This window comes from Rhea americana, unplaced genomic scaffold (genome assembly GCF_003343005.1).
Source record: "Rhea americana isolate MKP2758 unplaced genomic scaffold, rheAme1 scaffold_168, whole genome shotgun sequence".
Lineage (NCBI taxonomy): Eukaryota > Metazoa > Chordata > Aves > Rheiformes > Rheidae > Rhea > Rhea americana.
In genome coordinates this window covers 1,665,051-1,692,421 of record NW_028185794.1, presented here as the reverse complement: position 1 = coordinate 1,692,421, position 27,371 = coordinate 1,665,051, and the positions used below count along the sequence as shown (strand labels likewise).

Genomic DNA, 27,371 nt, shown 5'->3' with positions numbered 1-27,371 from the left:
GTTTATCTTTGCTGGCAGGCCACATGCTTTGCRGGGACAAGGGTAGAGGGTAGGAACAGGGCTCTCCAGGGTGTAGGCACCAGCATGGGAGCAAAGGTCTATAGCTGGGGTAGCTGGAGCCCAACTCTCTGGGAGACAAGGGAGAGGAGCAAGGGTGGGYCCCCCTGCCCAGCACTGGTGGGTGGCAGGTGCTGGTGAGGCACCATGCACACATTCGCAGTGAAAGGCTGACCAGGAGTTTCTGCTTCCCRTAGGCAAGGACAGTGGTACAGCATCAGTGCCAGTGACCCGAAGGCAGCCGTTGCCGGCACCTGTGTGAGCCCAGCACCTGATGAGGCTTGATCTTTGCCCTCCAAGGTAATTCTCCCTGCCCAGCACCCCCGAGAGGTTCAGCTGGGGCATCAGTACCATGTGAGCCCTAGGAACAGGGGGAAAAGAGGCCAACATGCACCAGGACTCTGGGAACCCTGTGGCCAATGCCCAGCTCCCGTGCTGACCCATCTAACGAGTAGTGCTGCAGAAGAGCCAGGCCCCAGGTCCTACACGATGGCTGCAAGGGTAAAAGCCCAGGAAATGGCAGGTACTGTCACAAAAAAAAGCAGTCAGCCTGTTTTTGCTGATGGCACGTTAACTCTGTAGACTCCCTCCCCATTCACCATTATTACCCCTGGTAATTACCCCTCCATCCCCAGATGAGGCGACTTGACTTGTGGCATGCAAGTCGGTACGTGGGTGGTCCTGTCCCACTGCTGACCCAAAGCTGGGGTCACTGATTCCCTTCAGCAGTGAGGGAAGAGAAGCACAGGGGGAGAGTAGCACAGCTTGGGTTTGCCCACAGGAGCCAAAGGTGATTTTTACAGCTGCTTTTCATCAGCTSTGCAGTTCCTTGATTGCATTTTGCATGGAGATTGAGGCCAAACAAAGCCCCAGCCCAGGAGGAGCTAATCACACCTGCGGTGTGCAGTGGGAGGGAGAGACAAGTTCTGCTGCCTGCTGTGCCAGCCATGGACAYTTACCACAGCAGCAGGAGGTGCTGGGGACACAGCCAGAGAGTCTTCAATGGAGCGAAGGGATTCAGCAAAGGTCTGTGAAGCTGAAACTTTCGTGAGAACCCAGCCAGGGAGGGAGAGGACGTGGCAGGCACCTGTTGAGTGTGGTGACACAGCTTGCGAGCTCTGAGCCATGCTCATCTCAAGGTCACGATTTTTCTCTTGGCACAAGGCATCTGAGAGAGCCCATGCAAAGTTTGGCAGGTATCGTCTCAGATTCCTTCCATTTGCCCCCTTTCCCTACACAGGGAAATGCTCAGCTTGTGACGGTAGGTTGTGCACGTGCACGTGGCCCCTCAGCCAGGGTGCAACCAGGAGCCAGTTTGGCTCAAGCCCACATGGCGAAACTTGCAGAAATCAAATCAAGCTGTTCAGGCACATCATGAGCAAGACCATCCTCCTTGTAGGTGATGGCTCAGGTAAGGCTGGACACTGCTTTTCTGGCAGGTAGATGTGCCCTGGGACATACCAAGGCACAGCCGCCTCCTTTCAGCGGGGCTTTGCTTGCTGAACCAGCAGATCCCTGTCCCCAGAGCCACAGCCCACGTACAGGCTGCTGGTGCTGAAGTCTGAGGCGCAGGTGTTTCCCGTGTTTAAGGTACTCGGCAGGGAGAGACCCTTAGACACCTGCTGACACCGTTAGCAGCCCTGTAGTGAAGCCAAGCCGGGAGGAGCTAAGCTGATGGAAAGGTGAGGTTTTGCTRTAAGTGTCAGCACAGGCGCTGTGCTGTGCTGTGCTCCGCTCCCGGCAGTCCCAGGGCTGCTCTCTCGCTTGACAAGGCATCTTCAAACAAGTCCCCCTGCTGCCTGCTGGCTGCTCCCTTGTTAGCGAAAAGGGGTTGAATTTTCACCCGGGAGTACGTGCATGCAGGTTGCATCACGTAAGCTATTTGCAGAGGCTTCATGTGCTTTGACTCCCTAATTTCAGCACSCTGAACCGCTGCCTAAGCCCCAATTTCACTCTAAGCTGTGATTTTAATGGAGCTGAGTATGGCGACATCTACAATTRGCAAATCAAAGGAAGAAAATCCTAACTGGGTTCTGCTGCTTGCATTTGAGGGAAAATTGATTTTTTTTTTTTCCTAAAGAGGTATTGCAAACCAGCTGCCTTTCAGCCTCCAGCTACCAGCTGACCCTAATCACTAGCAGTGACTGTTCTGCTCAAGTCCACCTCTTAGCAGGCACCTGATTAGAAAAGGCATTGAATGAAGTCTCTCACAAGAGAYGATGCTCTTTTGTTTTAGTGAAGGTGAAAGAGCAGCTTTATAGCTTAAAAAGTGGGAGCTTTAGCCCAGYGAACGCCAGCCTTTCCTAGGCCTGYCCCGAGCGACCTCCTGCGCCTGCCCGCCGCGAGCTGCCGAGGCTCCCGCGTGCCCTCCCGGCATTGCCGCTGCAGGACCACGTGCCCAGGGCTGACCAGCTCCTGCGGAAAGGCGCCCATGCAGCCGTGCGCGCCCTGGGCTGCTACCGGGGAGAGCCCGGGAGCTGCTTTAAGCTCCGCTGCGGGGCTGGGCAGGAAGCTGTTAGCAGTGTCTCCCCGTCCGGCGCGTGTAGATGCCTCCCCTTGTCTGGGAAGCAACTCTGCCTGAATGCGCTGCAAATTAGACAGCTCTTCTGGGTCACCCCCCTGCCCCATCCCCTTTTATTTTATTTTCTATGCACACACGGTCTTCAGCTGTGACAGGGATGGCTGGGCTTCGCCCACGCGCAGCTCTCGGCAGCTCCTCCGCGCCCCGGGGGCCGGGATGGCTCGTGGGAGGGCACGGCCAGCCGCCCTCCCCGGSGCTCGGGTATCTCAGGTGTCTCGGCCGCCCTCCTGCTGCGGCCGAAGGGCGCCCTCAGCTCCGGCCTTGCACATGCCCGTCGCTGCCAGCTCCTCTCCGCGGCCGTTTGGTGCCGACTTGCAGGGTGGCTCCCAAGAGACGGGGGAGCTGCAGATGGGAGCTGCTCTTGGCAATTGCTGGTGCGCCAGGTGGCCCAGCTGCCTCCCGCCCTGGAAGCGGTCACCTCGGCGAGGTCACCCCTGCCACCCGGCACAAACCCACCGCGGTTAGAAAGGTCTAGCAGCTCTGGGAGTGATGTCTTGCTCTTAGGGAGGGAGGAAAGACGGAGGCTGCTCCTGCTTCTCCTTTCTGAGGACTTTGCATCCCTCCCTAGGACCTGCCTGGCCGCCTGGCGGGGGACGCAGCCTGCCGGCCAGCCTGGGGAGGGGGCACACGGGGCAGGGGGAGGCACATTCACTAGCCAGAGCCAAATCAGTAGCTGTGGCTGCCCTGCAAGGCACGAAGAGTCTCCCGGAGGGATTATTAACCCTCTCTCTGCTGCCTCAGGCCCTTCTTGCAGTTTGTGGTTTGTAGTAAAAATTTAGCGCCAGGCCACGTGGGATTTCATGTCACTACAAGCGCCTGTGGCGAGGCCCTGGCAGCCGAGGAGGTGTGTGTCTGGCTCTGGAAGGATGCTCTACCCGCAGCAGCTCGTCTGCTTCAGCAAGCAGAGCGCGACGCCGAGGGTGCCCGTAGGAGCCGCAGGGGCCCCCGGGCGCAGCGGGGAGAGCGGCAGGCCCTTGTGCACAGACGCATGGCCTGGCGCACGCATCCTTCCTCCCTGCTCCCCAGCAAAAYCACCTCCAAAATCCTAGGGTTTGGTTCAAGCGTTATAGTGGGCTTTTTTTGGTTTTGTCTTTTATTGTGTTTTAGTTTATGTATCCCTGGTTTGTTGTGAGGCTTGCTGGGTTTTGCCAGGCCTTGGTGGCTCAGAGCATGCGTTGCTCAGTGCCTGACCGGGTCCTGATCCTGCTCGGTCCCCTCTCCCACGATGTTTCCAGGCCTTCCTCCAAAGCAAAGCCTTGCGAGGAGGAGGGGGGCAAGAGCCAGCCTGCAGCACTGGGCGAGCTGCTGGGCCTAACGGCCTGCAGCTGGCAGGGCAGCCGGCYGGGGGAGGGAAATGGGAAACACCTGGGGGAGCTAGGAACGGCATTTTGTGGCCTCGGCTCCTCGCAGCAAGCAGCAGCCTCCCTAAGCTGTGGCCAGGTAAGAGGGGGTATAGGAATTTGGGGGGGACTCTGCATCCTGCCTTTTGGAGGGTGCTGTCAGCGCTGCTGATTCCTGCCTGCTGGCAGGGAGAGGCCGAGCCCCGGCTTCGCGCTGCCGGAGCGCAGAGGGGGGGCTGTTGTCCCGGGTGGCCCAGGCTGTGGGTGAGCCGAAAGGGTCGGGAAGGTGCCGAGCACAGCGGMAGGCTGGTAGCCGGGCTGCGCTGCCCCTTGGTGGGGTTGGGGCTAGGAGTGCGCTGCGATTCCCGCGTGGAGCCACCGCTTCCACCCCGGCCCTGTGCCCGGGGCTGCCCCGTCCTTCAGGCTCTGGCCCCTTCCCTGTGCCCCTGGCTGCCGTGGCCCGCCGGGGAGGCTCGCGGCGGGCAGGCGCGCAGCTGCGCGCGGGCATGGCTTCCTGGCAGCTGCTCGCTGCAGAAACCTCTGTGCCCTTTGCTGGCGATTGATTATTTTATATTTTTATGTTTTGTCACGAGGCGCCGCGTCCTCGGCCCCAGGCGGCGAGGGGACGGGATGGGACGGGGCGGTGCGGCGGGGAGGGTGGCCGTGCCTCCCCCACGGCGGGGGAAGCCGGCTCTGGCCTCCATCAGCCCCGCGCTCCCCTCCGCCGGCTCACGCGGCTGCGTTACCATGGTAACGGGGCCCGCGGAGCYGCCAGGTTGCGGGAACCTGGCCTGGTGCTTTCCTCCCGGAGGAGGAGGCCGGGCTGGTGGCCCGGAGCCAGAGGGGGACCCCTTGGCGGGGCAGGAGCTGTTGCGCTGGCAGCTCTCACGCCTCTCTCCTTTGGCAGAGGAAACCCCATCCCCGGGGTTTCCCTGCAGAGGTCGGGGCCGGGCTGCGCCGAGCGCCCGGCGTGGGTGGGAGGCCTCCCCGTGGCCCCCGTACCCCGTGACAGGGCCTGCGGTGCCCGCGGGCCCTCGGGGGCAGGTTGGGACCTGCGGTGCCCGCGGGCCCTCGGGGGCAGGTTGGGAGGGGTGGGACATGGTGCTGAACACCCCCCCTCCCCCGGTTTGATGCCCCGGGGAAAGGACTTCAGCCTGGTTTTACAAAAGGATGACGTTACAGGGGCTGGAAATGCTGACGGCCAGCCTCAAAGGAAGGAAGGGAAATATGGACRCAGCCAAACCTCCGGGCAGAGCGGCCCGGGGCAGCAGCCAGCGCTGTCCCCGCCCGGAATGCGCGGAGGGTGAGTGGCCACATCAACAGTAAAGTTTAGCTTAGTGCTTACTAAATTGCAGCCCTTTGGAAGCCGGCTGTTTTGGCAGCTCTCCTTGCGAGAGGACGGCCTGGAGGAAGGGCAGCGTGTGCGGAGGAGGAGGAGAAGCCCTGGGAGGAGGAGGAGAAGTCCTAGGAACGGGGTGGGGGATGAAGRGGTGATGTAGCAGGGCCTGAAGAGGGGGGGGAACGGCACACAAGCCAGATGTCGCTTCACGAAAGGGCAGGGTTATTGTGCGAGGGCCGCTGCCGCCAGGCCCGCTTGCGGGGGGGCAGGTGAGGCAGGGAGCTGTGCAGGGAGGGCACCCTGGTCTGGGAGACTCAGCTGCCCAGCAGGACGGAGTGTGTGTGCGTGTGTGTGTGTGGGGGGGGAATGTTTTCCCCACAGCAAGGTGGCCAAGGAGCCCTCAGAGTTGTCTGGATCCATCTTCTTTGTTCCACCTCACTRAATTTTAGGCCTTCTCCCATGTCCAGGTTTTTCCCTGCCTCTCTAAATGCAGGTGCCCGGTCTGGCTCYGTGGATGCTCCCAGCCTGCCAAGGGTCTGTGTGCCTTTTCCAAAGCTGCTGCTACTGGAGGGCTTGTCTGCTGCCTCTGCCCTGGACACTGTCTAGCCTGTGCATCAAGCCAGAAGGCTGTTCTTAATGGAGGAAAAAAAATAAATAAAAAAGCCTGGAAATGTGACGGCATTTAGCTAGGCTGTTTGAGTCACAGCAAGTCAAACCTCAGCGACTTTTGTCTTAGAAACCTAAGTGCTATCAAGGAAGGCCAAAAACTAGGCATGGAAAATTGTTCACTGATACAAGCCTACTAACAAGAAAGCATCTTAACGCTGGTCTCCACCTAGGCTGACGAGAAACGCTTTATCCTCTCTTCCAGGTAGCTGAAGACCTCACGTAGGCTGTCGCCTTGTTTTGTGGCTCTACCAGCGGGACGTCGCTGCCCTCTAGTGTCCCTGCCTTGCACTGCCGGGCTGCCGCCGCTGGACAGGAAGAGGACAAGTCCCAGCAGGTAATGCAACCTCTGCCTAGCTTAAAGGGGGCCACTTGACACTCATGAACACCTCGTAAACTGCCACATCTTCATCTGCGTTGATAGGCAAAGCGTGTATCACAGCAAATTATGGGCACTGACCAACTTAGCAAGGAATAGTTCTTTAGCCTCTAAATCTAGAGGTTAGCAAGTACAGGTCACAAGTTTTGCTCTATCAGCTCGTCCTGGTCTGCATCTCAGATGTGCCATGTGGCACTTGCAATCGAGTGAATGCCGTTATTCCCAGCGTCGCTGCTCCCGCACACATGCACACGCACACCCCAGCACTTCCAGCCTGGCTGAGCAGGCCCCGTGCAGCTGCAAAGGCCTGTCAGTCCTTCAGGAGATGCTGGGAGTCCGCTTCCCATTTGAGACCCCAGCAGGCTCGCAAAATTTCCCTGTGAGAAGAACCTGCCTAKCAAAATCTGGGGGAAGGAGCAAAACAATGCAGTACTCTTGTTATATTTTATATTCCTGTTTGCAGAAGCCGGGACGAGGAATGGTCTGACTCCTCCAACGCTGCGACTCTGGTAGCTGGGCACCTGGCTGGCTCGCAGAGAGGAAACTCACTGTTCATCTGTCTGAGTCTTTAAGAGTGAGTATGTGAGTACTTGAGATAATGAGACTTGAGCAAGGATAACAATTACAGCACTTTGAAATCCACAGCCAGGAAGTGCCAAAAGCAAACAATTATTACTCTTCTGTCATTTAGTGATATACTAAGGATATTGTCTGAAAGGTACCTTCAGCTGATCTGAAATCCTTCCCTCTTAATGCTTGCTTGTTAGAAGGTGGTATTTTGACGTGTGTGTGTGTGTGTGTGTGTGCGTTCGTGCACGGGGAGAGGGAATGCATGTGCTGTTTTTCTTCCTTCTCTGGAGAATGCAACCTGCCAAACCACAACCAAGAAATGTACAAGTAAAATTCCAAACCTGGTCACCCAGATACTCAAGGAAAAAAAGGCATAGGAATAATTAAAAAGAGAACAAACTCTCCAGGCAGACCAGAATTTGATTGGATTAAAAAAAGTGTATTGGATGTCCAATACAAAATAATAAACATGAAGTTATTAAAAAAAGCCATAGAGTATACAGCAAATACTACAGAAAAGCAAAAAAAAATGTACAGAAAGGTAGACATCTACAGCAGTCCTCAAAATTATCCTACATGAGAATCATAAAACAATATACAGGTTTGCTTTTTTCCCCAAATATCTCTGAGGGAAGCTGCCACTTAACAGCTTGACTATGACACTACAAGGATACACAATGTTCCAAATTTAAAATCACAGGATATGTAAGAAAACGTAGCATTAAAATGTGAAAAAGTGCAATACAGATTGTACACTGAATAAATGTTTTTTTTTTTTTAGTTTAACCTTAAAAAACCAACTTTGAACAGTTGTTTTATCATTAAAAATATTCCCCTCCCCAAATTCAATGACAATATTAACATTCATGGTGTTATACATAAGTAATATTCACAAAGACCCACCAGCTAAGAATACTGTGTATGTATGATGGTATTTCTTTGGGTATAGGTAAAAAATAGGCAAAGGAAAACATATACCCTTCCTTTCAGGACAGGGTGTGTACTTTATTATTTAAATACATATTCTGTAGCTTATTTCGCCCTGAATTGTATTGATTAAAAGTCCAAACTTACTTTTTTTTTTTTTTTTTTTTTTTTTGTTAGGTGGCCCATGGCACTCCAATTAATTGATTCCCTCCCCTTCTTCAAATAATAAATAAACCCAGCAAGTCTGATAGAAATGGCAACACAGAGAGTCCACGAGAAGAAAGGAAGTAAAACTACAACCCGCATCCCTATTGCTGTGCAGGATGATTCATTGGCTCTCCTCTCCCTTAGTGACAAGGTCTAAGAAAATGGGCCAGGGTTCAGCTTATTCAAACGGATTTAAGGTGGGGGGGGGGGGCGCTCTAGAGGCTGTGGTGTGTGTTTATTTTTAATCTAAACACGTTCTAGTTTTTCCTGTTAATATCCCAGCAGGCACAGCCATCTAGCGGAGGAGCTGGGGACTATTTCAGACGCGCTCTGGGTCTGCAACGCCCGTTGAGCTGCACTGCCCTCCATCCTCAACGCTGAGCTCTCAAGATCATATATCCACTCAGGAGGAACCAGATTCTCCATATGAAAGCATCATGTAAGTTTGGGATTTTCTTTCATCTTAAAAATGAAAATATTCACAGGATTTTCTTGGGCAGCTGGGTTTGGTTTTCTTTTTTTTCTGTTTTTTTACTAAAATACAGTTCTTCCTCTTATGCCACTCCTCAGCACAGAGGATGGTAGAGCCAAGCCATCATACAAGCAGAAAATAAAAACCACTTTYCTTGCCCTTTGTGCAGGAGTTCCCTTTTAACTCTCCTTCCTTCCTAGAACAGCACCTGAGTCACTAATACTGGTTTCTTTCAAAAGGTTTCAAAAGTGTAGAAAAATACATTTTGCCTTGCTTATGTCTCTCGAGACCCCTTGCACTGACAAGGACTTGTCTCAAAGCATTGTTTAAATGGCCTGGGAGAGARAAATCGCACCAGGGTCGGATTTGCTGCTGAAGGAGCCTGTGGCCGTGCTGCCTTTTCAAAGGCGTGACGACGTGACGTGCTGCTGAGTACGAGAGGTCCGCAGGCCCCTGCTGCYGGGCGCTGCGGGTAGCTCCGGCCCGGCCCTGCCAGCAGAGGAGTGCTGCGCACTGTGCGCCGCTGCTCTGTGCTAAGTCAGTTCTCCATGGTAAACGGGCGCTCAGTTTGCACCTTAAAGTTTCATGACATGATCTTTAAACTAACAACAACAAAACAGAGCACTGTTGCCAAAATAAGCTTGTAGCGTCATCTAAACATAAGGAACCCTACTTTAGGGAAGGAATTTTATCTTTAAAGTTTCTAAATGAGACTCTCACTGCAATTCAGGAACCAGAGACACAGTATGCTGAAGTTACAAGAAAAGACATTACAGAAGATGCTCTCACTTTCTTCAGTCTTTCAAGTCAGTATAGAAAGACAAGAAAACAACAATAATGAAACCTTCCCCTGGCTCCCCTCCCTTTCCCCATCTACTTTTCCCCACTCAAAATATTGAAACTGCACAAAAAGCAACAAACAAGCCTTTCAAATTACATTTCAATTCAAACAGACTGGTAATCTCACAGTGATGAGAGGAGAAAGTCAGGCTTTTAATAATTATAATATAAAAATAATAAAAAAGCTTACAAAGAGCAGTGCAGCATCCCAAAAGGCCATGGATTAACTGCCAGAAGGGGACATAATTATACGCAGAATAAAAAACAAAACAGAACAACCCACGCTGGCAATGAATTTTCATACACAATAGAACAAGCAGTCAAACATCAGTCTAGGCTGTGGAAAACAACAGTTTCTTTTTTTTTTGATTACAATATTTTTTTTCCTTTTTATAAAAAAAGATAAAATAAAAACACAAATAAAATTGTACATAAATGCGAATGTCCAACACTGAAAAGGCAGGGCAATCACACCACTGAGACAAAACCTGACCAGAAGAAAAAAAAAAAAGTCAAGTTCACTTTTCTTCCTTTTGCCTGGATGCTGGATTTCAGCCTGATGCGTCCCTTCCTGCATGGTCTCAGCAGGTAACTAGAATTCAACTTGGCAATGACTTCATTGCAGGATGACAACAAGCAGGGTCATCCCCTTTGACAAGCTGCAGCACAAATGCACTGGTTGATTTGTTTGCTTTCTGTGTATGCTCACATGTGCTTCATGTGCTGTCCTCCTTTTTTTTGATTTTTTTTTTTTCTGTACAATTCCTTGTGTTCCAAGGCTGAGTCCCAAGACTTGTGAAACTGGATTTGGAGTCATGTCCTGGTGAAGGCGGTCATGCTGTCGTGATGGCATTAAGGTCCTTCATAAGTCCTTCCAGGTGGGCCATCTCTTTGGTCAGCTCATCCGGCTCATAATTCTGCGGGAGGATTTTTAAAGAGTTAGTTACTGACAGGATAACTTGCTTTCTTTGGAGAGAGATAGAGTAAGAAATAGAAATAAGAAGAAATAAATGGTCAGTGATTCTGGTGTAGACTGTGACCCTGACACACGAACAAGATGTACCAGGATTTACAAGAAATAGTTAACTTGAAAAAAAAGTCCAGTTCTAAGTGCAGCTATTTTTGCAATAATTGATTGTAAGACTGCAATCATCTTATCTACTTTCCTTGTATCAATTCCTGCTTCAAGATAACACCTTCAATTTAAATAAAGTAGATATTTTAGAGAAAAATCTTCCTAGGTTTAGTGAAAAAAAGTCAGGAATCACTTCAGTTCAATAGTTTTTAAAATCACTTACACTTGATAAAAATCTCTTCCTCCATTTCTAGGCTCAATTTTCTAGCTTCAGCTTCTASAGACTGTCTTAAATTGTTTGTGAACTATCATAATTCCTTTATCAATGCATGTATGTAGATACCATGAACCAGTTTACCTCAAGACCTTTTCTAAGCTGATCAATCTTTCACTGTACTACGTAGTTTTCAACCCTAAAGTCATTCTCGCACTTCTCCAAACTCTCTTCACTCTCTCAACAACGTTTTCATGGAAAGCAAGCCAGAACTGCATGCGATGTTCCAGTACCAGCTGTGCTAATGTAAAATTAGAAGTAACAAAACTCCTGCACTCTTATTCCATAGAGCAGAACCTATCTCCTTTGCTTCTTACAAGCCTTTTCTTTCACTTAGATAGATAGAAATAAAGCTGTAGCCGCTTTTATTTAACCAAGCGATCTAGACTGCTTTGTACCAGGAAAGTCCTCTCTATCCTGTGTCCACCACAGTTATTTGCCAGCTATTAACGATGTTAAAAATCAGTGAGCTAGAAGTAAACACGAAATCAGACCCACTCCTACAGGATCTCATGAAACTAATTCAAATGATTTTCTAATTACTTTTCAAAACTCATCAACAAAGTACTAATTACTAATGAAGATAGAGTAGGAGTTTAAAATCTACACCATCTTTATCAAATGTATTTTAATACATTTAAATCCTTACTGAATTCTGATCATTAATGTCTTTAAGTAAGTTTCTATGAATCGTGTTCTCTACTGCTGAGAGAAAAAACAAGTGACGGAGAAGTGATGAAAAGACTGAAGGGCAAAAGTGCACCAAATCAAGCACGTGTACAGCTTCCATAATACCGCTACAGACATAAAATCAAGGGAGTAAATCAGAGACAACAGCAACATGATGATAAAGGGAAAGGAGAACAAGGAAACAAGAAAAAAAAATAATTCAAAATAAGCATTTCCTGTGACAYTGATATATATAATTGTTACATAAAATAACTCCTACAATTCCAAAGGAAAACAGCGCTTGATACCCAAAACATCCTAACTTTTTAAAAGCTGTCCGATTTCCAAAGCAGCTCAAGAGTTGCAGTTTTCCTAGAAAGCCAGGACACTTTCATCTAAATATCTAAAACCAATATATATTTGGGGTGATGGCTTTAAACGTTTTGGCATTAATACTAAATTATTCTTTTATAATCCCACACTTCACGCTTTGGATATTCTGCAGCAGCAGAGGCAAAAACAGCTGCCTGACTTTAACAGAATCCAGGCTTGCAAAACAGATGATAGAAATAAATGACAACTCAAAGTGAGCATGAACACAGCGTGTTAAGCTGTACAGAAGAGCAAAGAGCACCGACAGAGGCCTTCAGCTCTGTGAGCGAAGGTGCTCTTTACATCAAGAGCAAAGGCAATCTTAGAGAACATTACTCTGTTCAGAGGGCCTGAGGATAGCCAAAATGTTGATGAAGGCTAATTAGTTTTGACTCGGTGAGTCTTGTGGACTGGAATGGATGGAAGCAATGCATCTGTTCAGTGCTGTGTAATTAAGAACAGAAGTATGCTTGCAGGTGATTTTTCAGATTTATAAAGTGCTACTACTGCTTACATTTAAGTAAGTACTTACATGTTCTCGGAATTTACTCACTTGTACAGAAGGAATTTGCAGTAGATGATTTTTATCAGGGTTAACACAGGCAGTGGCACTTGGAGGAAGTCAGAAACCTAATTATCCTCCGCTTTTGAAAGTCCTACTGCAGACCTTCCTAAAGTTTACAACTACAGTATGAACGGAGATGCATCACAGTTTGATAAGCACTGCCAAAGAAAGCCACTGGCAGCGTAAGTGTACCTACGCTTTCCGAGTCCTCGAGCATCCTGGTGGTCTCCTGCACGTCGGGGGCACTGGGAACCACCACTGGCATAGGAGGTCGAGTTCTTCCCAGAGTCCCGATCGACGCAGTCTTCACYGAGTGAACTGGATGGTTAGGAGCTTAAAATAAATTGTCACATAGTCATGCATCACTTAATTGGTTCTCCTGCCTATTTCAGGAAGCTCTTCGAAGAACAACAAGGGTTTTATTAGAATAGGGGAAAAAGAACGCTTCAAATTATAGAATGCTGAATTTGAAATTTCCTCTAGTTTATCTAGGTACTCAAAATAAAAGGCCCTTGCAAATTATACCAATGAAGTTCAGTCCAACCTATGATGTATTTCTTTTGATGGCTAGCTCCGTCATCCCTGAAGGGGCTTTACTCATTTTTTTCCTAAATCATTTCCTTTCTTTCTTTTCCAATATTTTTTTTTGTCTCTCTTGCCAGTCCCCCCCACTCACCTTGCTGAGTCAGTAACGGCGTGCTTGGCAACGCGGGATCATACGTGGGACCAGCCGGCGGGACTGCGGGCACCGCGAAGCTCTTCAGCGGGTGCGAAGGACGGACGTGTGCGGTAGGGAGGTTCTGGGCCGAGTCCTCCTCTTGCGCGTTTGCCAGATAAGCTCCTGTGGTGCTTTCTGGATCCTGATGGTCAGCGCACGTCTGGGACGAGGAAGCCGGCATGGTGTCTGTGCTAGGTGTATTTCGAACAGATTCTACAACAGACGAACCAAAAAAAAAGTGGCTTATTTTCTTTAACAGAAATTTTCTGTTTGGGCAGGTGGAAGCAAGGCAGTAGTGTTTACAAGCACCTTTTCCAAGACAGTTGTTACAAGCTAAGAACTGAATTCATATACCAGCCATTTTAATAGCAAATAACACCAATTTCATGCAACTGTCCTATTTTAAGGTAAAATATAACAGCTGTCCAACAACAAAGTAAGCTTGAGAACTAAATGAGCCCACAGTGATCAGATTTTTTAAAAAATCCTCTGATAGTAAGACATTTTTTTCTGCAGCTCTTTTTCAATCAGAGGGAAAAAAAAAAGAAAAAAATGTAATTGAGCAGTTTCCCAAGGCCATGATACTGATCGAAGGATTACTATGTTTCTAAAACATGCTTATCAAAAATTTACATTTTTCCATTGTTCCAGAAGGCACTCTGAATAGTCACAGAAATGATGCATCCAAAGTTTGAACTGATGTTATTCACACCCTTTTATTTTCTTCCTTTTATCCCCACCTATTATTGTGCCTTAGCAAAATGAAGTATTTAGCAATGTGTGGCATGCGGAAGCTAGTTTCACTTAAGTGTTCACATAGGTCTAATAAGAAAACAACAGTTTTGCACTGCAATAGCTAAATGTGATAAGACATAATTAGCAGCCTTGGTTTCATAAAAACAGCATGGAACGCAGATCTTTGTTCTCATTTTACACTTGAGTATTTTGAAGTATTGAAACTCTTTAATAGGTATATGTTAAGCGTATGTCACTGTAGTGTACCCTGAAGAGCCAAAGATTTTTGAAACAGGCTTGAAATCCCTTCACTTGCTGAAAGCTAAAATGAAATCCCAAGCTCTGCTGGSCTGCAGCACGCGCCACCCTAATCTAGGAGAGCAACAACGCGGTAACTTCAATTTACAGCACTGCAATCCTACTTAGAGCACATCCTGCAAAGGGCTGGACTGCGAGAGCGGTCGCGTCTGCAACGACTTCAGCAGTATGAACAGAACAAGGGAAGAAATCTCTGCCTTGAGCACGTCGTCTGCCTGCACATTTGCAGCCTTGTGAATTATTTTATGCTTTGACTATCAACAACTGAGATATTCCTAGGAACAACTCTGGCTGCAGCACCTTAATTAAAATCCTGACCTTAAACTAGAGAAGAGCAGAATTCCTCCCCTCTTAAGATATTAACTATTTCTGATTCCAGCTTGGTGCTTCAGAATTTTTCAAAGCACTGGATACATTACAGAAACTACTGAGAGTGACCCTTCAAGCCTGAAAACACTGCATAAAAACAGCAAGTCTTTTTGTGCGCTTCAGGAAGATAAACTAGCATTAGCTCTGAACACCATAGGCCTGACTTTTGTCATTTCTTGCCATTAAACACAACTAATTAGAAAGTTAACATTAAGTGAGCGAGTTCTAATTAGATGTAAACAGAAGTTTCAGACTCCCAGGCCAAAGGCTTGAAAATGAGGAATCTTTCTATCTGGATTTGCGTGTATAAAATATGATCACGTATCCCAAGGATTGATGTCTGACGTGTGCCAGAAATTCTTTGGAGAAAACTCAACCTAAGTGTCAAGGAATGCTGTTCGTACTTAAACCCATCCCTCTGCCTTTCATGGAAAAGGAAAAAAAAAAAAATTCTTCCATTCCCTCCCTGCTCTTTTATTGGCAACGAAACAGAAAACACTGAGCTTCACGCTACTGAAGAAGATACACCAAGCGCTAGTTGAAGCTGCAGCTGCCACGTGAAAAACTCAAATCACGTTAATCTTATTTTCATTCAGCACAAGGAGAGTCATAACCTCGGAAAGGAAGGTTGGGAGATTGCACGTGCCCCGGGAAAACACCACAACGGAGACTGACCAAGCAAAGCTCACGCATTCGCCTGTCTTACAGGGTTTGATTTCTACATGTTTCACTCATTGTTCCGTTACAGTCAACRTCTACCTGATCATTTATATCTCACCTGTGGAATTGGCCCTGTCTGAATGGGACATGGATGTGCCAAGCGGCCACGGGTTGACCTGGTGATGGAGATAGCTGCGAGTTGGAGAAGCGAGGCTGCCGGAGTGGAAATGATGGTGAGGGTTATCGAGTGAATGGATGGGATGAGCACTAATCACAGCTGTGAATGAATATAAGACAGAAAAATGCTTAACATACAGACAAGCGTGCTCATGTACACAAATGCACCATATCCCGCCCTTCTCCCACAAAGCCACCGGACAGGGGAGCCAGCCCCTCGGCAGATTCACAACGATACCAAGATTGTGTGTCTCATTATCASTTTTCCCACCATGTCTGTAGCTCCCTCCATGCCAAGACACAAAACCCACAAGAGAGGCAGAGCTCCTCATTTTTTCATGTGCATCTCTCTTGCACATGTGCCTTCCAAGAGCCTTCTGTTACACTGGAGAAAAATGAAGTTCTGTTCCCGTCAGAACTTCCATATATTTCATACTGTGCTATAAATGCCAGACCTAATATAGGAGACACATGAGCTCAAACTCCAAAATCACTTCAGGCTGTCATTGAATTTCTCAGCACTGTAACCAAATGTGGCGTCTTTGCTTAATTAAATACTGCAAGACAGATGATAAGCGTAGGGTAAGACACCAAAGGCTCTATTCAGTCCCCCTGTACAGAATTAGTAAAACTCTCCTCCAGTGCACTCAAACCAGAAGCTTCTCTTCTTTTTATATTATTATTTTTAAAAAAWTTCTTCTTTTACTCTCTTCTTTTTCCTTCTCGAGAACATGAATTTTGTAGTTAGTGYAGATCACCCTTTGCCCTTGCCCTCTGGTGGTGATAGCAAAACCAGCTCCCACCRATCCCCAGCTGGGAGGAGGAGCACGCGCAGAATTTAGTTCTTAGGGCAGACTCAAATACCAGATTGTATGTACCCTAAATGACCCAAAAGAAAGMGTCTCAACAGAGAAAACAGGAGAGAAATGCTGAATGTCAGTGCTAACACTAGCACTACCAAGGCACTGAAGCACTCTACCACTAGCACCCTAAATAAGGTTGTAACTTAATTTTTTGAACCTTTTCTGATATTTCCTCAGATGTGCTGCCTTTGAAAGTTGTTTTCTAGAATGACCTGACACCCAAATCTGTCATTTTAAGCGGTGAGTCCAGTTAAGACTTCTTGCCTTGACGGGTGCAGTTTGAACTCTGAGGCTGACTCGTCAAATACAAATCCTCATTTTCTGGAAAAGAGTCTGTCAGCAGGACAGAGTACATGAATAGATCAGTGCAGGCAACACATGTAATGGTTCTCAGCTACTGRGAATAACCAATGTCTCTCCCCCGTTAAGATACCTCAATGGAAATCTAACTCCATTATCAAACTCCCCAAAATGAAGAGGCATTAAACTCTAAAGCTGAGCAGTCAGGTCTGTGTTGTACATCCTCGTGACATAGCTGTCAAGGGAACGGTTACAGTGAGAAGGCGGATACTTTCATGAAGAGCTTCAAGCAAGATTAAAATGCCACTTTGTCTCCCAGGGAACTGGCAAATGGAGGAATAAACCACAAGAACTTGCAGATCAGAAATCCTGGCAGAGACAGCGGTCATCAGAGAAACCAGGAGCTGTCTCACGTGTTAGCAAGGTAGGGGGCATATAGATTTTAAGGCATAAAGTTTTATGGGTGGAAACATTTTAATTTCTTCAATTTGCAGAAATTACTGGCCTACAGCTGTTTTCCAGCAACATTTCAATTGTTATCCAACATAATGCATGTTAATTCAAAAGACTGCCTATACTTTCGTGTAACCACAATCAAGATACACTGCACATAACCCAGCAAGTTAGTAACAAAGTGCAGTGTATCAGGCCTAAATCACATAGAGCACATTAGATCATTACACCACATTATATATTCTTAATGAAGATCATGATACAGAGTCTAATTTCAAGGAAGCAAAAAGTCCATATACAGAACTAGATAAAGAGAAATGTGGTGTGTTTAGAAATAAAAATCCCTAACTAGGGCTACCAAGGCACACAGAATTCCTGTTGTATTCAAAATTATACTTTAAACCTAATAAATTATTTCAATCTATTATTTAAGAGGTTAAAAAAAAAACAAAAAAAAAAAAAAAAAAAAAAAAAAAACCCCCCACTAAATTTGAAAGCTAAAATGAGAAAAAAAACAACAGAAAGATATCTGCAGCCATGGGCTTGAACATGCTAAATGATCCTGCCACCTGTGTTGCTTGCAGAGGACAGGACACATGCACTGGAGTGTCATGTTTTCTGGGCAGCTTCTGCTCCAGTCATCTGCTGGACCAAGAGATAGCTTGGGAGTATTTATGGAGCGGGCAAATTTCAAATGAGTCTAGTAAATCCAGGCAATAGAGACACCAGTTCAGAAATGAAATGAACCAGAGTTTTCTAAAAACCTGCAGGATTCTAGGTGCTTTCTTAAGCAAAAGTGCCTACACTGTGATGGTCATGTTTTATTTACTCCCTCTTTGTTCTGAGCAGAGACATGGCTTTTTTTCCTATCAGAAGAGGAAGACTATTTCTGGAATTTTGCAGCAGATATTAAACTAGTTTTTCTGTATTCTCTGGAGAAAAATCAAAACATGAGCTCAGAATGTCTCTGCAGGGTTATGGGCAATGCAACCAATATAACTGCAATGTGAAAAAAGTACCTAAAAACATTCCAGTAATGTTTCCACTTATTATAGAACAGAAACCTACAGTTGGCAGCTTGCTTTCTTTCTGTGACTTTGTTTGACTTTTTATCCTGTTCAGCAAAAACTGTCACAAGCCCTAAGGCACCAGAAAACCTGACTTATTCTTACTGACATTTAGTACATCATGCTAACCTGTCGCACCTAGCCAGCTAGGTTTGCAATGTGTTCCTTCTTTCTGGGCAAGGGAGTCTAATAAAAAAGGGGGAAAATAAATACACTTTTTAAGCAAGCACAGCAGGTTGGTTTCTCAAAAGGATTTCAAAGCTGGGTTTGGTGCTGCAAGGAAAAATCAAACCCACGACTATTTCTGCCTGCATAATCACATCAGCCTGAAAACCATCAATAGGTGGAACTGGAACATGCGACTGCCACGGAAGTACTACCACTGTATTTATCACCCGTGTCGGTCACGCACCTTTCCATCCTCTGTGGGACGGACCAGAAAAGCTGCCCAGCGTCCTTTTCACTGAATTAACTTAGCATAAGGCACACTTTGCTAAGCAATTTCTGTGTGATACACAGCATTCTCAGCACTGTCCAGCACTGGCTCCTATATGTGTTTATCTAAGGTGGAGGGACTGAATCCCTTTGGGAGACAAAACACTTATAATATCAAAAGAGCGCAAAGGAAGGGTCTGAATTCATTAAGGGGTCYCGCAAGTCTGAACTCCCGACATTGCAGCACCGGGCACAGCACAGGAAAACAGCAGAATCCAGTAACTACAATGTCCCTTGTTAAGACACCTGTGTTTGACAGCTGACAAAACTTTCAAGTACCTTATCAGAGTAAAAATGGAGTTTTCTCTGCTCTTTCCTGATACATGTAGAACTCTAAGAAAACACAGAACATCAGAGTACTTACTTTAAAACCAAGGAAAACAATGTTATTCTTGTAAAAAAGTTGTAAAACAAGCAAATGGCAGCAAGGTCGCAAACTGAGCTAATTAGGTCATCAGGCTACCTGAAAAAGCACACAGTGGCCAAGAAAACCAAGCGCTCACATCAAGTATATATAGAGCAAAAAGATAAAAAGTTGAAACAAAATGAACTGGCCCAAAATCAGTCCACAGAACAGAAGAACACTTGGTTCCTGGCTGGAGGTAGTAATTACCTGGCGACGTGGCTGAGCGTGAACAGGAGCACACATTCATGGAAGTCTATAGCTGGGACCAAATAAGCACTGTGTAATTCTGCCACGTGGTTGTATCAATGCACATTAACTCTTCTTCATTTTACTCATGTCCTAAGACAGGGTTTCAGTCTACTTGTTCAGAGGTCTGGCAAAGTCCTTTCTCATCTCAGAGTCATAATTTGAAAACTCGGGGTACTGTTTAATTCTTAAGATATTTTATAATAATAATTAAAATGTATTGCTACTGCAAAACAAAACTTCCAACTTAGCACTTTTGCTCAATAATTATTAATTGACATGATATGAAAAACACATAGATAAGGAGTAACAAACCAGACGTTCTCCACATTTGAAAGTTTGCTCTGCCAGGCTCACAAAACTTCAGCTTCTATCAGTGCTGTATCTGCTTAACATTCCAATAAATCAGTGCAACAGGCAAATTGTGGAGCAAAACTACTCTAAGTACTGCAGGCTTTTGGTATCCTTTCCAAAAAATGAACAGTATTATTCCTTTGGAACTATTTCTTCTGCTCAGTAAATAAGGGGTCTGGCTCACAAATGTTTTTTTCTGGGACCCATGGGGATATATTGCCCTAGATCTCTAACTCTCTCCTACTGGATGGCCAGCTGAGTTGTTTCTGAAGTTGCTCCTGAGCCACTACAGTGTTTTATGTAAATCCATACTGATTTTTTTGCTTTATGATGGTGGGCTGTAAACTGCAGCAGGTCAAGGACTGCCTCACAAATAGCTCAGCTGTCCAAGCACTGGGGACAGCAGTTACGCCTTGTGTTTCCGTGTATGAGTAATATCACTGTAGACATGGGTAAACACTGTCATTTAGAGCAAGCATGGCTTCTGCAAAAGGACATCCTGCTTCACTAACCTGCCAGTAAAGATGCCAATAGAGGGAACTGGTGGATACAAGACATCTGGATTTTCAAAAAGCCTTTCACAAGGATGCACAGCAGCATTTACTAAGAAACTAAAGAAACTAAGTTAGTGTTGGAGGAAGAGCTCTTTTAAGGACTGAAAGCTGGTGAAAGGAAAGAAAGCAAAGGGAAGGGCTTAATGATCAATTTTCAAGATGGGGAAGAGTCATCAGGAGATCTCCCAGGTATCACTGCTGGGACTAGTTTTAATTAATATCTTTCTCCATGACCCACACATGGGAATGATCAAAGAAATCTTCAAGTTTGTAGATAACACTAAGGTCTTTGGGGTAGTCRAATGCTGTGTTGATGGCAATGAGCTCCAGAAGGACCTTGCAAGACTAAGCCAGCGGGCAAAAAGATGGCAGGTGAACTTTAGTATAGCTTCAATGTACAGTAGTGCATCGAGGGAAAAATAATCCAAACTACACTTACATGATGCTGAACTCAGAGATGGCAGTTACGACTCAGGAAAGAGTTCTYGGAGTTGTGGTTGCCAGACCTCTGATATCATTAGCTCAACATGCGATGGCAGCCAAAAAAGCCCCCCAAAATGTAGCAAGTCATTCAACAAGGAGGGTATTGAAAACAGGACAGAAGACATTCTGCTGGCTATTTAAGACTGCACTGCCTGCAGCTCTGGCCCCTCCGCATCTCAAGAGGGATGTAGTGAAGTTACAGAAGATACTCAGAATGGCAACTGAAGTGATCAAGGGGGACAGAGCAGCTGCCCTGTGTGAAGTGGCTAAAAATACTCTGATTGGTCTGGGGACGAGAAGCCTGAGTGTGGAGAATATGACTCAGATTTACCAACTCAGGAAGGCAGCAGGTAAGGTGACTGCAGAATGCTCTTCACCACACCCTAAAGGACTAGAATGATGAGTCACTCGATGAAACTGTCAGGAGGTTGGTTAAAATCAGACTACAGAAAGCAGGAAACTACACAGAAGGTAGAGAACTTCTGGAACTTGTTGCTACAGGGGAGTAGAAGCAGACAGCACCAGCAAATTCAGAAAGGAGCAGATGTATTCATGAACAAGTCAAGAAATAGGTAACAAAAGTCTAGGCAGTGATGTTCCCTCTACCATTCCTATGTAACAGATGTAGCCACTGGGGGAACAAAAAGGGAATGGACTATAGAAGTGGCCCAGCTCATACGTTCTCCCCCTAAAACACCTGCAATTGCCCCTGCTGGAGACCAAGACAGACAGACTGTTGGACTACATCCCTAATCATACCCACTTCTGCGGCACCCCTACTCCTCACTCAAACATAACTACCCAGTTTTTCTTTGTAGTTTGATCCAAATCCGCATTCAGGATGAGGGATTCAGTATCCCTCCTTTGAACCGTTCCCACTGCAGATATTCAGAACTAATTAGAAGTAGGTAGGAAGACAGTGAGTGAAAGCGTGTGCCTGCGCATACAGTATCAGCATGGCTGTTCGGGCACTCCCCATTCCAGGCCAGGGCAGACGGGCTGTAGACTTACGCTGAGGTGGCTGAGAATCAAAAGGCATCATCATCTTGGGCCTCATCCCCCTTCTTCCTGCCAGTGTGGACATGCTATCCTCTGACTCATGCCCTGAAGGAAGAATACTGAAGGTTACTATATACTATGGCAGCAAGACTTCTGTGATACCGTATCAGGTGATTTCAATCCTCCTCTTACACTTAAAGAGGGCTATCTTGTTTGTAAGCACTACTTCGACTCACAATTGATAAAAACAGKTCTTGCATCTTTTTTCCACTGGAAGGTGAAGAGGAGGAGGACGGTTAGGGTAAAGACTATCTGGCACCAGAGAAAATCTCCAGGCCACCCAGCAAACACAAACATCTGGAAATGCAGCTCTAGGCAATGACTAACAGCAGAAAGAGTCTGAACAAGATGTGCTGGATTAACAAGTTACTACTCACCAAGTGAAAAACTCATCCAAGCCTCAGAGATGGTGCAGTAACTGGTTAAAGCAACATTAACTTGATTGTGTGTTTGACCACTGATATAATCTGTCACACACTTCTCTCAACAGGTTAACATGAGACTTGTTACCTGATCTTCTGATCAGGTACTACTCATTATTTATCACGGGAAATTCATGATTTAACTCTTGCATACTCAATAATCTCACTAAAATACATGATCCATCCTTTTCATAGAGCCTTATGAACTAGGCACAAAACATACTATTTAGAAAACAAGAACAAAAAAAGATTCGCTGTAAGTGAATAATATGTCATGAAAATGATTTTCGCCAGATACAGTAAAACATACTTAATTTTAACCACTAGGATCAAAGTACTTGCCGATAGCTCACCTCTGTAGGAATTCCGCCTTTGATGGATATTGCTATCCATGGAATTGTCCACTGGGGTGATGTCCTGGGAGTTGCGAGGGATTGGGGTATCTGTCATGATTGGATTGGGATCTGGAGATTTATCAATGGGTTTCAGCTCCAGTCTTTCATGATGGATCCAAAGGTCAGGAGGCTTGACATCTTTGGAGTTTCCTTTGTACTTATGGGACCCGTTCACTGATTTGCAAGCAGCTCGTTTCCTTGGAAAGGAAGACAAATGAAATGTTCTTAGATGTATACTTCTTTTTAYTTGCTGAAAAAGGCAAATTTTCACTGGGATTTCTTTCAGATCCTGTATCCAGCTGAGTGAAAGCTACCTACCGGGCAGGAAGCTTTAAATTTTCAATACAAGCACATTTGACATCTCAAGCATAGCACTGCATATTCTGCAACTCTGACGCCGTCATTTTGGTCTCAAGTGCTACCACATGCTGCAGAACTGTGCTCCGCAGTCTGAGGTTTCATTAACAAAAATTAAGTTTCCCATGCTTATGGTTATGAAGACAATATTCTAAACATGAAGTGTATGTAAACCATGCTGTGTTGTACTCCTGGGCTTACAAACAACCTCAAATAATAGCACTAAGGGGGAGTGTGGAATTAGCCAGTTATCCCAGTAGGATAGTTAACTCTGAAGACTAATGTCGAGAATGTTCATTTTAACCTGRTCAGACACATCTAACAAATGTGCTCTTTCATCGTTGTAGAACAGCATCAGCAGCTAACAAGAGAGAGTGTTTGAGGCAAACATCTGACATAGAGAAATTTTAGAAAAGYATAGTACAGAGCTCCATCACTCCCCTCCGTACACACACGCCTCCCTTTGGATTCTGGCAACCACGGAGGAAAACCTAGGTCTAGGTAGTACAAGACAAGTAAAGACAGCAAGGTAGCRCACTAAGATACGAATAAATAAATTTTTGAAAATGTCAGCCAACAGAGCCTCGCAGGCAGGTGACAGGCACGCTTCGCTCCCAGCGTTCTGCTTTGAGCAGAGGAGTTGAAAGAATTCAACAGCTCAAGAGTTTGGTCACTGGTTGTGGTTGCTGCATGTATAGGAGGTGGCATTTGCAAACCAGGAAAAGAACGGCAGGATTTCACAAGGTTATTGCTGCTCTTTGAGAAACGAGTAACTTGTCTTGAGCACAGGACCTTGAACTCTCTCCCCCTCCCAAGCACTTCCCCCGTTTCTAGATTATCTGGCGTATACCATCGCTCCCTTCTCTTGAAGGGCTTGCATTCTTGCACAGCGGTTTAACTTCAGCAAAACAAGTGGAGATTACCTTCTAAGCCTGGCTTTTAAGCACTTTCTTAAAACTCTGTTTTACAAAACAGTCTTCTAAAACTTTTTTTGTTTGTTTGTTAAAAAAAAAAGYTTCAGCTCCTTGGTTCTTTCAAAAAACATGCAGAAGCAACAACCTTCAAGGGTGGTATTTGGCCTCTGAATGGAAGCATCCCTGCTGTTGTCTTAATTCTGGTGTGTGACTGTATTCAGGATTTCAGAACACTTTTCTGAAGGGGTCCAGCACCAGGTTCAGACTCCACTCCAGTACCTATCTAAAATTAGACACCGTCATGCACAGCTTGGAAACCTCCACTGCACAATGAAATACAGGCTAAGAACGGAAGCGAGAACCTGCCTGAGCTGCTGAGTTCACCCAGCTCCGCATAGATGTATCGGCTCAACTTTGGAAACAGAAGAGCCAACTCTGCRTGCTGCTCTGCCTGAATTAATTCTGCCTTTGATCTTGTGGTGCAAGTAGCAAAGGAAGCTGCAGGATGAGAGATGTCACCTCTCAGATGATCTTCCAAACCTTCCAGCAAGATATTCACCAGAGAATGGTGTGATTACTCTAAACACCACAAACTGATTAAAAAAAAAAAAGAAAAAAGAAAACATAAAATAGTCCCAGTATTTTAACCAGCAATCTCTCCTCAGAGAGGGGCAAATGCAGGTCTGTATGAAATACCTTTGTGGTTTACCTGTGAACTCTTATCTTGATGGTTTATAAACACTGAAACACTGATTAGGAAAAGCAGGAAAACATGATCATCWCATGCAAGATAACATGCATTAATACACTAGAATTCAAACTCATGTCACAGCGCTGCATAACRTTCTCAGAACAGAATTTCTGCAGCCTACAATACTCAAAATTAACAACCTCTAAAGCATCATAAAGAAAATATTAAATAATAGAATGAAGTGAGAAAGGTAGGACAGGACAAAGTCCTGCCCGGGCAGCTTACTTTTTCTGGTGAGAAGTAGTACGACGAGTACAGAAGACAGCAACTATCACCACTATCACAATGGTGATCACTCCAACCGACACTATGATCACAAGAAGCATGTTGCTATCCAAGGGAGAAGTAGGGCTTCCGTGAGGACTGTTACTGCCTGTAAGGGTTTGAGTAGGGAGAAAGGGGACATTTATTACAAGGCCTTCAGTCGGAACACTTACCCAGCAAAGAATGCAAAAAGCAATCAACGCTGGCCAAAAAATGGTAGTATCATACAGATCAGCAGAARGAAAAGCTGCTCTGATAGGTTTTCAAGTGTTTGCTTATTTTTTGCCATTAGTCAGCTGCATTTCTGTGCAACTGTTAAATCTATAAAGTGCCTTATAAATCTATTTCCAACTGACAGTCGATAGTGATTTATGTTACTCAAACAGGTATCATAAAAACACTCAATAGGTTAAGCGTCYGGGCAGAGTAAACGTGGGACTTTGCTCGGACTGCAGCGAGCCGGCATCCCCTCGCACAGAGTAAGCGCACGGATYGCTATCAGTATTCTGCAGCCGTCACTCTCCCCAGAAACAAAATTCACACATTTGATGCAATTTGATAAAATGATGATTCAATACATTTGATGTAGCAGTAATGAGTGTTATCTCAGGGCAAGGCTTCCACAGTGCTGCCCAGTGCTAAAAAGGAGAAGGGATTAACATGATTTTTTCCCTCCCTAATATGCTCCTGCTGAATTAATTTTACATTTGTGCACTGCAGCAGCCATTTTAAGTGAAACCAGGAAAACGTGCTATCAAGACTGAAATTTAAATGCGTGCAACGACGTTTTCTMCATTTACCCCACAGTGCAGGGAAAACCTCTGCAACAGGAGTGTGGTACCACCCCTTGAGTGGGACCAGCTACCATCGTACAAAGACAGAAGATACTGAAACAGGTGTAATCACGGCAGCGAACGGGTCACTGTGCCAAGAGCAACATCACAGCACTCAGCGCAACTCCAGAGGACTCTGCGTTGAATTTGGAAAGCTTGAGGACAACACTTACCACCGAGCGGCGGTTTGTAATCCGGCCCTACGTCCACTGGGCGGCTTCCTTTTCCYGCAGAACCTGAAGCTGAAGAAGTCATACATGTAGTGAGTATGCACGCAYGCACRCACGCACACACGCTTCCATTTCTAAGGTAKTCTTCTCTGTCTGAACCATTTTGAACGCAAGCGCTAAGCTAACCACTGAAGCGCGACCACCTCTCTGCTCTCACAAGCGCCCCCCCTTCCCACGTCAGGTCTACGGCAGCTCGCTTGCTGCCACGGCGAGGCGCGCGAAGCCACAAGGTCGCCTCCGGCGGCAGGACCTCCGCCGCGTTAGCGGACTGCTTCCAGGGAAAAAAGAGAAAAAGGCACAAAAGTCCTGGTGCTTCCACTTCTGTGTTTTCAGTAAAATGCACTAATGGCAAATTACCCCAAATGCTAAACATAGTGAAGGAGGGGAAGCATGTAGCAAGATGCAAAGAACAACCTATCTACGGCTTTAGGAATTCATAACACTTTGCACATTTTTACACTGCTGCATGCAAAAAACCCCAAACCACACAAAACCTTCTTCTCAATACTACAGTTTCACAATCAGAAACAGTTTCTTTTAGTTAAGAGTCAATGCTATRAAGCAGAATACCAATTAAAGGATGTGTAACAAATGGGAATTTTGAAGTTAATATCACAGATTGTGAATTAGTAATTGTGAAATAAAGACAACTGATAAGAACAGCGAAAATTACCAACTAAATACTGATTAAATCCCAAGAAGGATGATAAGAAAGAATTTGTTATGTGTTATAATAAGGAATTAGATGCAGTCCAACTAATGAAAATGATGTATTGCAGGACAAATCTATAATGAGTTAGATATACCGCACCTGCTAGTCTGGAGAGGACAACTACAATCAGTTAAAGTATGTTCTGTTTTTTTTAAGTACTGGACTAATAATTTGCAGCAACAATGAAATAAATAAAACAATTTAAAATAACATATGTTTAATATACTTAGAGCTGTATGATGAGATAACTTGCACCAAAGAAACTTGAAAAAAACTCGCTGAGAATTTTCATGAACCCCTGAACCTAGCACTGAAGGCCTGCTGGAGCGCCAGAGGAGCTCTGYGAGGAAACAAAAATAACTGACTACATTTCATGTATCGTCAGTGCAGTGGCTGCATCCTGAACACAGCAACAAGTTCAGGGCAAGGCTGATGGATAGGAGATGATAGCAGAGTTCAGGCCCAGCTATGCTCTTTCACTGAAAAGTTACTGTCAAACAAACTTAATGTCAGACCACAAATTTTGTTGGTAAGGGTAACAACRGAGACCTTCTATATTTAGCCCTCTATAAAATATGTTAATGTGCTTTGTTAAAAACAGCACAATAAAAAGCAACATGGCACACAGTAACAAGACTAAACAACTAATTAACAGATACAAATAAGAATTATAATTGCAGAATCATTATTCATAAAGGAWGTTTCTAACGAGGTGCCGCAAAGACCTGTGCTTGGCCAAGCGTAATTCAGCATCTTTAACAACGCTGTGAAAGAAAGCTACAATATTGCTACTAGCGTTAGCAGATGGCAAAAAATAATTGTGTAGATAGTAAGATATGCAAAGTCACCTGCACAGACCAACAGGCATCATGCAGTAAACGTGAGTCTAACGCATTGAGTCAG

The 27,371-nt window shown here is 45.7% G+C and overlaps 1 protein-coding gene across 6 annotated transcripts in view; it reads right to left on the bottom strand.

Moving 5' to 3' along the window:
- Nucleotides 1–9,510: 9,510 nt before the first annotated feature.
- Nucleotides 9,511–27,371, bottom strand: part of NEO1 (neogenin 1) — a 131,707-nt gene continuing 113,846 nt past the window's right edge. For 4 of the 6 annotated variants that reach the window (XM_085300739.1, XM_085300740.1, XM_085300741.1 and 1 more), the window contains 8 exons: nt 25,700–25,768; nt 24,655–24,802; nt 22,366–22,604; nt 21,543–21,635; nt 15,252–15,410; nt 13,010–13,264; nt 12,530–12,666; nt 9,511–10,295 (listed from right to left, as the gene is read on the bottom strand). In XM_085300739.1, coding sequence (XP_085156865.1) covers nt 10,212–10,295; nt 12,530–12,666; nt 13,010–13,264; nt 15,252–15,410; nt 21,543–21,635; nt 22,366–22,604; nt 24,655–24,802; nt 25,700–25,768 — 1,184 coding nt within the window. In that variant the 3' untranslated portion in view covers nt 9,511–10,211. Of the gene's footprint in view, nt 10,296–12,525; nt 12,667–13,009; nt 13,265–15,251; nt 15,411–21,542; nt 21,636–22,365; nt 22,605–24,654; nt 24,803–25,699; nt 25,769–27,371 lie in introns of all 6 variants that reach the window. The other 2 variants (XM_085300744.1, XM_085300745.1) reach the window with 2 other exon arrangements.